Source organism: Helobdella robusta (genome assembly GCF_000326865.2).
Source record: "Helobdella robusta unplaced genomic scaffold HELROscaffold_17, whole genome shotgun sequence".
In the NCBI taxonomy this organism is placed as follows: domain Eukaryota; kingdom Metazoa; phylum Annelida; class Clitellata; order Rhynchobdellida; family Glossiphoniidae; genus Helobdella; species Helobdella robusta.
In genome coordinates this window covers 2,580,438-2,593,126 of record NW_008703942.1, presented here as the reverse complement: position 1 = coordinate 2,593,126, position 12,689 = coordinate 2,580,438, and the positions used below count along the sequence as shown (strand labels likewise).

At 32.2% G+C, this 12,689-nt stretch overlaps 2 protein-coding genes across 2 annotated transcripts; both read right to left on the bottom strand.

The window, feature by feature from the left end:
* Positions 1–3,359: 3,359 nt before the first annotated feature.
* HELRODRAFT_76002 (hypothetical protein) lies at positions 3,360–3,970 on the bottom strand (the record flags this gene model as incomplete). The annotated part of the gene is made up of 2 exons (XM_009016082.1): positions 3,360–3,505; positions 3,820–3,970. 2 exons carry the CDS (start codon positions 3,968–3,970, stop codon positions 3,360–3,362), a joined length of 297 nt encoding a protein of 98 aa, XP_009014330.1.
* Positions 3,971–5,173: 1,203 nt separating this feature from the next.
* On the bottom strand, positions 5,174–10,286 carry HELRODRAFT_170261 (hypothetical protein; the record flags this gene model as incomplete). The annotated part of the gene is made up of 13 exons (XM_009016081.1): positions 5,174–5,325; positions 5,422–5,503; positions 5,645–5,772; positions 5,896–6,161; positions 6,233–6,416; positions 6,525–6,574; positions 7,090–7,186; positions 7,320–7,378; positions 7,454–7,586; positions 7,833–7,946; positions 8,063–8,176; positions 8,406–8,615; positions 10,250–10,286. The coding sequence occupies 13 exons, from the start codon at positions 10,284–10,286 to the stop codon at positions 5,174–5,176; spliced, it is 1,626 nt and encodes a 541-aa protein (XP_009014329.1).
* Between the last annotated feature and the right edge of the window lie 2,403 nt (positions 10,287–12,689).

Below are 12,689 nucleotides of genomic sequence, written 5' to 3'. Positions count from 1 at the left end.
TTGAAGGTTTTGTTAGAAGTGGTTAACCTTTATGTGGTTAATTAATTGAGACACTAAAATAGATTATTATTGCTTTGTAAAACCAATTTTCCCAAAATAAAAGCTTTTGTGAAAATAAAAGCTTTGAAAACAACCTCAAAATAATTTTTCAAATTCAAATAAAAATGATATTTTCATACGATACCGATTCCGATTATCAGTCCTAAATTATTTCTCGATCCTAAAATTTCCCGGTAATTTCCCAACATTTCATTGACTTTCCAAAGTTTCTTTATATGACCGATAATGTCTTGATAATTTCCAAGTATAATACATGTATGCTTTAAATATATGTGTGTATATATGCTTGATGCTGTAAGTATGTTTGTACATAGTATATTTACTGACGTTGATACATTGGGATGTGCAGATTACCTGTATTTTAGCGGTACATCGAGATTTAGCGATACATCAATATCATGAATTTTCCCCAGAAAATTTAGATTTTCTCAATGCTTTTTTTTCTCTTTTTGCCAATACCGATACATCGGAATTGTATTTTTATTTTCTCGATTTCGACCCTTGTTGAGAATGCATTGATCTAGTTAACTCTAAACTCATTAATCTGACGAACGACACGGTTTCACTTCAACCTTTTTTCCACCTCTAGAGATTTTGGTTAGAACTTGAATGAATAAAAACATCTACACACATTTAGTGGTTTATACAATTAAATTTACTGAAACATAACCATGATAGAATTATTTCAATTTGTTTTGTAAAATATTGTCGCTAAAAAATATGTGTAAAAACATCTATCTAATTCGGCTGTTCTCTACATCATCGAAACATTCTTAAAAAATATTCTTAAAGAAAAGAAATAATAATTGTTGTTAGTTATGCAAAAATGAGCATATTTAATTAGTTAGTGAGCATAATACGTCGAATCCATTTTATATGATGATAGATATTTGTGACGTAGCTGTTTTGGCACGACTCGGCTTTGTTGTTCACGTCGTACGCACTTGTAGCTGGAAACAAAGTAACTTGTAAACCATTGTTTCATTCTAAATATTCATTTTTATAAGCTATTCAACAAAAAAATTTGTTATTATTAGAAAAATTGTGCTAAATCAAAAATTTGGATTGGGCTAAATCAAAATTTTGGCCTTGGTTCAACATTAAATGACTCGCAGTAGGCAATGCGTTCTTATGTTCATGATGCTATCTCGACAATTTATGCAAGTTTTAAAAATGTTATTAAATGACTTTAAATAAATGTTGTCAAACATAATTATCTTATCTTTTTAATTCCGATTTAACGTACCTGTCACAAAACTGTGGACACCGTAAGCCGTCCATCGGTTTTCGTTACTCCCCTTGCAAACGAACGGGCCTCCACTATCTCCCTGAATATAAACGACGACTTGACAATTTACTGTAAAAGTATTACGATACATCAAGGAATGTTAGAAAACGCACGTCGCAGAGGTTTGGATTGCCAACGACACCTGGTCCCTTGTGCGAGCTGATACACATCACGCTGTCATCCATGCACGGTTCAGGTGACATTCGAATTTTAAGCAGGTTCATTGAAGCACCTTAGGTTATCGGTAAAAATAATGCTTACACTTTATTCATCACTATATGGTGAATCGAGACGGGATATTCATAAAACTGAATGTTTTGGCATAATCTAAAACTTACTTACTTTTTAGAGTGCTACCGAAGCCGCTACTGTAACAAAGTAGCTGAGGATTTATGGGAGGGTTTGTTTGAGGAAGACAAACTGGTTGAATGTATTTGGAATATTGTAAACTTTGACGTAACTTCACAAGGGCAATGTCGTTTACAGCCAGGTTACCACGTCTCGAGTAATTAGCATGAACGAACACTTGAGCAATCTTTCCAAATACCCAACTGTTGTCAATTTTAAAAACTGCTCCGAAACGAGAGATGCAGTCGGAAGGACCTATCCTAATTTTTCCAAAATAAATAAATTTTTATTTAAAACTGAAAATTTGACAGCATAGTAAAACAACGGGGCGCCGACATCATCATCATCATCATCATCATCATCATACATCTTCGTTCCGTATTGAATTGAAAATAACACCTCAAAGATTTTAAAAACAGTTTCGAATTTTGTTGACAGTGTGAAAAATTGGAAATTTTTGTGAAAATTGTTTGCTGAAAATCAATAAATAAAAACAAAGCTACTTATTCTTTATGCATTCAAAAATGTCACTATTTTGAAAACCAGCTAAAAGATAACCTACGCTGCTTTTCACGCTCATAGAAACAGGTCTAAAAAATATGAAACAAATGTAAAAATATAAAATAAATAAATTTATTTAGGTTCATCTATTTATAAGGAATAAGTCGATATGAATGAAGATAAGGATTACTGATGCATTTCATCCCTGACGCAGTGTGCAGCTGTTAGAAGCCACTTGCGATCGATGATCATTCCTCCACAGTTGAACGAGGCACACTTCAGAACCGCCTGCCACGGTAACTCGCCTTTCTTCGCATTCAGTCCGTAGATCACATAATTTTTATTGCCACCACCTTCTACGTACCGTTTGCCACAATCTGTGAGTCAGTTTGGATCACATTCATTTTTTTAAACTTGTGAAGCATCACAAATTTTGAAAAAAAATAACTTTGGAAGAAGTCATAACAATGTTTAAATTTACAATGACAAATAGAAAACGGCAATTATTTGCTCTGTTGAAAAGACTATGCAGGTCGCAGTTAGTGTTTTTCACAATAAAACTGATGACACAATTTAAGAACAACGATTTGATTCATATTATATTATGAACGTGTCGTTCTGATGTCGTAAATATAAAAAAATAAATATATAAATGGTAACAAGTGCACGTCGAAAGGATGACTCCTCACCAGATTTGATGCATTCCAAAACAACGAGGTCTGGACATCTATGAAATTGCATAAAATATTTGGTTAAACCTTCTCATAGATTTTTTGTGAATATTAATTAATTAATTAATTACTTTTCCACTTACACTGTTTTCGATATGTTGAAATGCCATTTTTTGTTTTGATATTCAACAACTACGGTCGGTTCATTTTTCAAGTTTGGAACTTTTTGCGATTTTAAACTTATTCTGATGAAATAGTTATTTAAACAAATATAAGTCAAAAACAATGGACTTTGAAGCAATAAATTCATTGATTGAAAACAAACTTGTTCTCGGCTCTGTAGCAGAATTCGTCGTTCCACGCTTCGTCCCATGCTTCGGCACAGATTGGAGTCGACTCACTTCCATTCACTCTTGTCATCAAGATGTCACTCTTCCCTATGAAAACTTTTTGTTTAGAAAAATCAACATTGAGCAAACAAAAGATGGAAGTTATTTTTGATTTGAAAAAATGTTCAAACAGCAGTTTTTCTCGTCTTCTCCATTCAGGCAATCATCTGTACCGTCGCATCTCTGCCAGTGTTGGATGCACAGCAACACTTGCCCGGAGCATCGGTAGAGACTCTTTGGACAAGAAACTTGATAAAATAATTTATTACATTTATTATTGTAGATATAATAAAATTATTTGTAAAGATTCAAATGTTTTTCATATGTTTGTATTCCAGTTCGATTAGACTACAAAATTTGTACAAATCAACCAGCATTATTTTAGTTTAAGCAAACTTTTGTAACTTTATTAATAAAGTCTGCACTGTTTTTTTAACTAACTGCTCATAACTTAATTTACATATAATATTATATTTTAATTAATTTCAATATTAAAATACAAATAGTTACATAAATTGTAAGAAATTGTATGCAAATTATAGAGGTGAAATATTCTTCGAACCACACGTCTTCTCCATCTCGTCATCTCCTTCCGTACAGTCCACGTTACTGTCACAGAGGTACTTTTTTGAAATACATCTTCCATTGTTGCATTGATATTCACTTTCTTTGCAGGCTTTACAATTTTCACAAACGATTAAATTTTTATCCATTCATTGCTACGTTAGTAATGCAATTACTACACAAAATGTGATGAAATTTAACCGTGCGTAAACAGCAACAATTTTCATACGACACTTAAGAGCAACAATTATTCTACTAACTACAGTTGGCCTCGTCCTTATCATCAGGACAATCTTGGTATCTGTCGCAAAGTTGCTTGTACGTCAAGCATTGCTTTTTGGCTGAGCAAAACATCGGCGTACCAATTGGACAGTCTAAAAAAAGTAGAGTAAATCAAGTTCTCATTTTCGTCATCGTAAAGAGGGATTAATTGAGAAAAATTACCGTTTAAAACCATGGCTTTGCTGTAAACTGAAAATAAAAGTAAAAGATTCATAGACAATGACGAATAAACAAATTGAGTTAGAAATCAATCAAACCGATATGAAAAACTTTAGAGAGTGGAGAAACTGTATAAGAAGCGACATACTGAATGATAATCGTAGCTGTTAAAACCGCGCAAACGCATGCGAGTATCCAGACGAATGCTAACATTCGGCGATGATAGAACTGCGATGTGTCGGTTACAGAGGTGCCCTGGGGATAGCAACTTAAATAAAAATCAAAATATGCAAGTTTCACGACTGCTAGATAAAATTTGAATCAGAATCAAGAGTACTAACATTAACGGTGTATCGCTTAGAAATGAACTGGCAATGCTTTGTCTCGGGGCACTGAACTGGCTTGCAATTCTTATGCTGTCTCTAATGTCTCTGCCATAGTAACTAGACTTTTTGTAATTAATTCTCCATATATCGGAATTTATTCTACTCGAATGGCGAAAGTCGCTAGTTTTTTTTTCCGACTCCATCATAAAAAAATGATTGTTTAACAACAAGTTTGCCTCCCTCGTGTTTTTTAAGTTTATTTTTGTTTTTATTTTTAAAAGACGTGAAAATGTGAAAAAAGTTGCATGTAGATAAATAAATTGACAGTTTACAACTGGTTGAAAAACAAAGTACACTTGGAAATTAAACATTTGGCGGATGATAGTTATAAAAAACTAGGCGATGTAATGGCGATGGAGATGTGATTTTTAAATATGATTTTGAATTCACGGGAATCATGAAATAATTTATTTCCCTCTGGTAAGATAAATATATTTGTTTTTTAAACGAAAAATCTATTGAAACATAATCATTCTCTATAAAGAATTGCAAAACAACAATAATAATACAAGTAAACAATTTGTATTAATGATCAGTTATTTTATCTTTAATCCAATTCATGTGGTAATATATATCGGTCACGAAACTGTTCTGACAGACCTCATATTTCAACAGCTTGTTGTACTTTTGGTTGGAAGCTTTGGCAAAAAAAATTAATTTTTCAATTAATTCAATCTCTTTTGTTAAGAATATTTGAGAATAAGAGTTAATTAAATAAATAATTATTAATGATAATTTGTAATTAAGAATTTAGAGTCAGTGAGAAGTTATACGTTTGACGTGACTGTGAACTCCAAACAAAGTCCACCTATCATCATTTTTATTCCTACAGGCGAACGGTCCTCCACTATCTCCCTGCAAACAAAAATAATGACAACCTGCTTTAATTTTAAAGATCATCTAATAGAAACAATGAACACATATCAAAGAACTCATGAATAAAAATTTTAAATCAATATTTAATAAAAATTAAAGATTAATGATAAATAATCTGACATCGCAAACGTTTTGGTCACCAATCCTACCCATGCCTTCGTAGGCGCTGATGCACATGAAGCCTGCAGCTGGTGGAGTGACGCAACGATTTGCAGTGGCGCGCATCTTCAACAGGTTCATTGATTTATCTTCAAAAAAAAAATCAAAAAAGTTACAAGTAAATTTGAAAAAGATTTTTATACGATCCGTGACTAAAAAACAAAAAATTAAAAATACCTTCGATAAAATACATTTATAATTTTAAAATTTACTTTTCAACGTGAACCCGAAGCCGCTACTCATGCAGATGGATTGGAAGGCGAAGATGGAATCGATGGGGGCGTGTGGGAGGCATATTGGCTGAACGAGATGGTTTAATGGGACTGGCCGATTCAATTTTATCAGTCCGATGTCGTTTCTAACTCCCGGTGGTTTGCTGTACTTTTCGTGAAAGATCAATTTGGAAGCTCTCGATATAAGCCAATTGTCGTGCCTGAACACACCTCCAAATTGAATAACACAGTCAGAGGCTTGGATGCTGTTACGTTCATTTTCATTCATTTGTTTTCAATAAATTTACAATTAACTAGAAGTAGAGTGCTTGGTTACTTCACTACTTGTTGAGTTATGCAATGAGCAGCAGTGACCACCCACGTCTGGCTGATGAGGACGCCTCCACACGAGTAATCAAGACATTTGATGAACGCTTGCCACGGTATTTCACCTTTTTCAACAAACGAACCGTAGATAACATGCTCTTTGGGTCGAACTCTGTTCCAACGTCTACCGCATTCTAAATTTTCAATTGTTATTATTGTTTGTTTAAATATTAATTGTTTAAACTGATAAAATTTTTAATCTTAAAGTTTAAATAATGTTTAAAACTAAAAACCGAGCCTACCAGAATTTTCACACTGTAGTCTCACGTAGGCCGGACATTCTGTGGTGGAGCTGGAATTAATTTAGATTAGAAATTACGCTTATGTTATATTTTGAATTTGGCTTACTCCACCACTAACATTTTGAAGTTTATTCACATTGAAATAATTTGAAATCTACAACTCTGTGCCTCACAATCAAGCTCATTTAATGTTAATACGCAGCGAGCTAGCAGCGGGAAGACAGCTGCTACTTTATTGAACTATAACGGCATCAGCAGCGGCGCGATTGTTGAAGCTGCAATAAAATTGTATCTCGCTATTTTTATATTAAAAATTATTTTTGCTGGTAGATCTATTTCTCTTGACAAAAAAAAACAAATTTTTACTTCATAATCTTTCCCATTAAATGACATTAAATTTTTTTTATGTGAAATGTAGATGTAGCGGTTTTTGACGTCACTATTTTGCGCGGCGATCAGTGGCGGCGCTAACTTTTACATGTAGCAGCGGTAGCGGCGTCAGATTTATGGATATTTTTAACAACATCGTTTAAATTAAAATACTTTGTAAGAACAATCGACTGACTTGTGAGCGTTTGTGGTGTAGTTGTCACTGTCAGGATCGACTTTTATTCCAACAGTAGGCAGGGATTTGTTATTTTCCACCAAAATGTGACCAATAGCTGCTCTTTAATTAGGTAAACTGTTAAATTTATGCTAATAAAAGATTTGCATTAAAATAAATAAACCCAACCGATATCCGGCCAGTTTGCAAAAGAACGATGACTTGTTCGCGTCCCAGTCATCGGCACAGACCAGAGTTTTTGTTGATCCAGCAACATTTATCAACAGATCTCCGTTTTTTGATAACGACACTTTGTAAAAAAATAAGTTGAGCTATTTAAATATTTGTTAATGCTTACCATAATGTGTTAGCCAATATAGAGAACCATGAAGAATTACCGCAGTTAGCTTCGTCGTCAGTTTCTGGGCAGTCACTAACGAGGTCACACCTCTTGTACACGTCGATGCATGAACCCGACCTGCCCGAGCATCTGTACTGAGAACCATCAGGACAGGCAGCTGCATCAAATGAAATTATAAAAATGATCATCAAACGTTAAATGGTTAAAGAGCCCAAAGTTCATTACTCAACCAAGGACGAATTGATCAATCGTAATTAAAATTTATTGAAGCATTTTCATTCCGTTGATGATATTCAAAATAATTCATTTTAAAACGTGTGACGTACGATTAATTGGTATGTAAAAATGTTATGACAATCAATTTCAAAATGAACATGTTAAAAGATGTAATTATATGCCTTACGACAGCTCTTTTCACTTTCGTCATCTCCTTCGGGGCAGTCCTTGTGCTTATCGCAGAGGTACATGCTTGATATGCACCTTCCCCTCAGACACTGGTAGTCATTCTTTCGACACGCTTCCAAATGAATTCATTAAAATTATCATAATTAATGTGAAATACCATAAAAATTTTTATTTTCAAAGCTTATGTTAGCATAAAATGTTTATAAAAATGACACGTAAAAACCGCACTGCAGTTGGTTTCGTCGGCATCGTCAGGACAATCTTGGAAGCGGTCGCACATCTGATTGGGATTGAGGCAAAGTTTGCTCTCGTAACAGTACATCGCCGTGCCCTCTGGGCAATCTAGTGCACGATGCATTGAATAAAAAATTATTATTTTATAGTAGAATAGTTATTTTTAATCGGGTTAAATCTTTTTAAACTGACCGTTTATCGCCATGGCTCTGGAGTAAACTATAAAATAAAATTATCAGTAATAAATAAATAAAGAAATTAATTACTAAGCAAGCCATTTGTGTTTGATCACCAAGCACGTTTTTCAAATTTTTAAAAAGTTGTCAAGTTTACGGACCTAAGTGGAAGACTTTCTTGAAAGAGTATTTCGAATAATCAGTTGTGTTCTCGAGGATGAATGTCGAAAGGAGGATGGTGGAAACAGTGCAGAGGATCCAGAGGTATGCGATCTCTCGCCTCTGGTAGAAGTGCGTTGATTCGGATATTGTTGTGCCTTGTGGGAAACATCTGCAACAATTTTCGGTCAGCTCTTCTATTGCAAATGTTGCTAATTATGATATGAAGAAAAATATTATCAAATAAAAACTAACGGTAGAATGTATTCGTTGGAGAATAAACTGGAGGAGAATGCAGATGCCCGTGGTGTGTAAGACAACTGGCTGTCAAACCGGTCGTTCGTTTCATTCACCATTGTAGAAATTTCATTTCCTACTTTTTCAAAGTTTCAGCTTTTGAAGTCAGTCAACCGATTACATTTTTGCAGTTGAAAGTGTTCGTTTATTTATTCATAAATTACTTATTGGTAAATCGCAAGTTTCAATTTTAAACATGATATAACTTTCATTATTAGTTGAAATTAGAACATTGAAAGAAACTTTTTCAATTATATTTCAATTTTCATTCAACAAGTTTTTGAACATTTTTTAATACGCTATCTTCTTATTACATATTAAAAATAAACAATTTGTTGGTATTTAAAATGTTCAGTAAACCAAACTTGATAAATGTTTTTATAATGAGTGTAGATAAAGATAAAAAAAAGCAGGCCTGTTTATTTAATGTTTTGAAAACAACCACAACGTCACTGAATGCTTAAAAATGTATTTATACTAAGTAGAATGGCACAATCACACACATACACACTCACATACACACACACACACTCACATACATACACACACCACATACACACACACACGTACGCACATGATACTACACACATATACACAATAAACATAAGTCAACACAATACAAGGCATCTTATTTGCATCAGAACGTTTTGTTGTCTTTTCTGGTACCTATTATTTCAGCCCAATATCAACACACCACATAAGCATAGAAACAAAACAAGTGCATACAGACATATGCATAAAGTCACTTATTGCATTTAGATATTAAGACATCTGTAACGTTTTGGGTTTTTTTTACAAAGATGTTCCAGGATGACTGTTGGTTTCAGTTTCAGTTTTTCAAATGCAATAGCGCAGTATTTTTCAGATTGTTGAAAACTCAATAATTATAAGAAGCAATGGAGGAATTAATTTTATTGAATGAATAAAAGTATTCACATTAAAATCTAGTCGATGGATTTTTTAAAAATCTAGATAATGCAACACAATTTTTTTTGAAAATTCTTCATTTAGTACACAGAAAATCTACTAAAAAATTGATTTGATGTATTGTAAAAATTGACATTAACTCAGTAAGTAGTAATACATTTTTGTTCTTGTAATGAATTGTAATGCAAAGAATTGTAATGTAATGAATTGTAATGGGATAAATTGTAATGCGACAAACTGTAATGTAATGAATTATAATGTAAAGAATTGTGTAACAACCATTATGACAAATACAATGTAATTAATAATCATTATCATTTGTAACAACTGACAATAATAAAAATGTATATATATATATATGTATATATATATATATAATATATATATCATTATATAACATAATACGATTATATTATACACCATTATATAACATAATGTATCGTGTAATGTTTTGTTACACAACGTATATGTATGTAAATATGTGTACATGTGTGTGTGTGTACGTGTGTGTTTACATGTAATAAGTGCATCACTACGGTTATGTATACAGATATATAAATAATTGTGCTTGCTACTTCATACTGCAGTCGCTACGTTAACCACATGATTTAACAGGATTTACCTGTAGAAGATTTGACTTGTTCGGTTATAAGTGCCATTTTCAATACATATTATGAATCAATCACGTGATTTATATATATATATATATACACATATATTTATATATGTGTGTATGTGTGATGTGTATGTGCGTGTGTGTGTGTGTTTAAATGTTATTTGTACTGTACATTTGATACATTGGTGCCTCTACAAATTAAACTAAAAAATAAATATATCAGACATCAATCATTTTTCACCATTTTAATAATTTTTTTATTTTTTTCTGAAAAACAATATATATATATATATATATATATATATGTGTGTGTGTGTGTGTGTGTGTGTGTGTGTGTGTGTGTGTGTGTGTGTGTGTGTGTGATGAAGACTGTCAGAAATAAAATTATTGATAAAAATCACAGCATGTTCGGCGTTAGTTAACTTCTTGTTTAATATTTCGGGTTTTCTAACGGTAGATCGTAAATCAATGTCAAGTTTCTTGAGTTCAAAATTTAAATTTTTATTTATCATAAGCATGATAGAAAATTTAACCATGATAGAACAAAAAAAGCTTTATTCGGTATTCCAATACCATCTTTGGAGTTCGTGTTGATACGTTGTGTGCAGTAGTAAGCCAGAATCGATAATGGATCGTTGCCATTTAACATATTCGTTCAATTGTAATATTGGTGAGTGGAGGCACCATAGTTCCGAATATATTGGTATGACGACGACCAAGCTACCGAGAAGACTCACGATGAACGTACAAACCGGCCCTATAAAGAATCACTCGAAAGAGAAACACAAAACTAAAATTACTAGGCAAATGTTGGTGCACAATATTGAAATCTTACATTACGATAACAACCATTATAATTTACGACTTGCCGAATCAATACACATAGAACAAAGACATCCGATAATAAAAATTCAACAACGTGCCATTGGTATCCTTCACACTAATCAATTTATAAACAGATGAATCATCGATAATGATGACACGTAAAAGTGTCATATCGCATAAAGTTGAGGATTGTAAAACTTGTATATATATATATATTTGAGCATTCGGCCACATACACAACGTATCAATTTGAACACCGAGATGGTATAGGAAATGCTTTTTTGTTCTATCATGCTTAAAATAAACAAAAATTTTGGTTTTGAGCTCAAGAAACTTGACATTGATTTACGTTCTACAGATAGAAAAATCTAAAAATTAAACAGGACTTTAACTAACGCGGAACATGCTGTGATTTTCATCAATAATAACTGATATATATATATATATATATATATATATATATATATATATATATATATATATATATATATCTGATAATCAATACGTGCACGTAATAACATTATAATTTGGCATTGGCAAGCGAACATACATGAGTGAGTAGTGATTGAACGAACAATAAAAGAACACTTCTAATTCTTAGGTTACTAGTTAGTTAGTACTAGCTAGTAACTATTTAGTACTAGCTAGTAAGGTAAAGTTACTAGTCTGTTATTTGATCATTCATAAGTCTGTCATCATAACATCTTCATCGTGAATCTATTTACATTAAAGGAAATAAATTATGTAAAAAAAAGAGGTCATGCGCGTTCAAATGTTTCAGAAATAACAATCTGTTATAACAGTTAGTAATAACAATCAACATCTACAATAAAGTAATTTTTAGAAATATGAAATATTCAAAGTGGTTGAATTATGTTATCTCATTGTTTAATTGTGATCATTTAGACTTTATGAACGATGCGAACCCGTTTGTATATCTCTTCTAAAAGTTCATCCATAAATACATACATACACGCATGGATTACGTTAAGGGCAGTTATGCAAAACAACTTTTTTTCATAAAAATGCAAAATAAAAACCTTAAAAGAACAAAATAACGATAAGCTAAAAAAACAAGTCAAAAGTCACAATCTCACTCGGATATTGCTTGAAAAACGCAGAGTAAAAATGATTTAACTTTGATAGAAAATGTACAAAAACATGTGAAACGAGACTGAACTTAATTTATTTATTTGAGGATAATCAACATTTATTGGAGGATAATCAACAAAGCCATAAGAAAACAATTTCTACGAAGCGAACTTTCTCTCCAATGACATTTGACATTTTCTTGCTTGGAAGCAATTACTTTTGAATACGCGTATGCAATGGCGACATCAAAATAAATCAATAATGCTAAATATAAATAAATAAAAAATAAACGTATTTAAAAATAAAGATTGATAGACATAAATAGTATAAATATGTAAAAACTTATTAAAATACATATTCATATTAGTGCCTTTCTTCTGCATGAATGCATTCGTTTATGTCATTAACGAATATGACAAATAGTAACGGACGAAGAATGCTTTCTTGTGGGAATTCATGGCAAATTTTTAAAGTAGAAGAATTTTTATTTTGCCATGTGACAAATTGAGTTCTGTCTGATAAATCACAC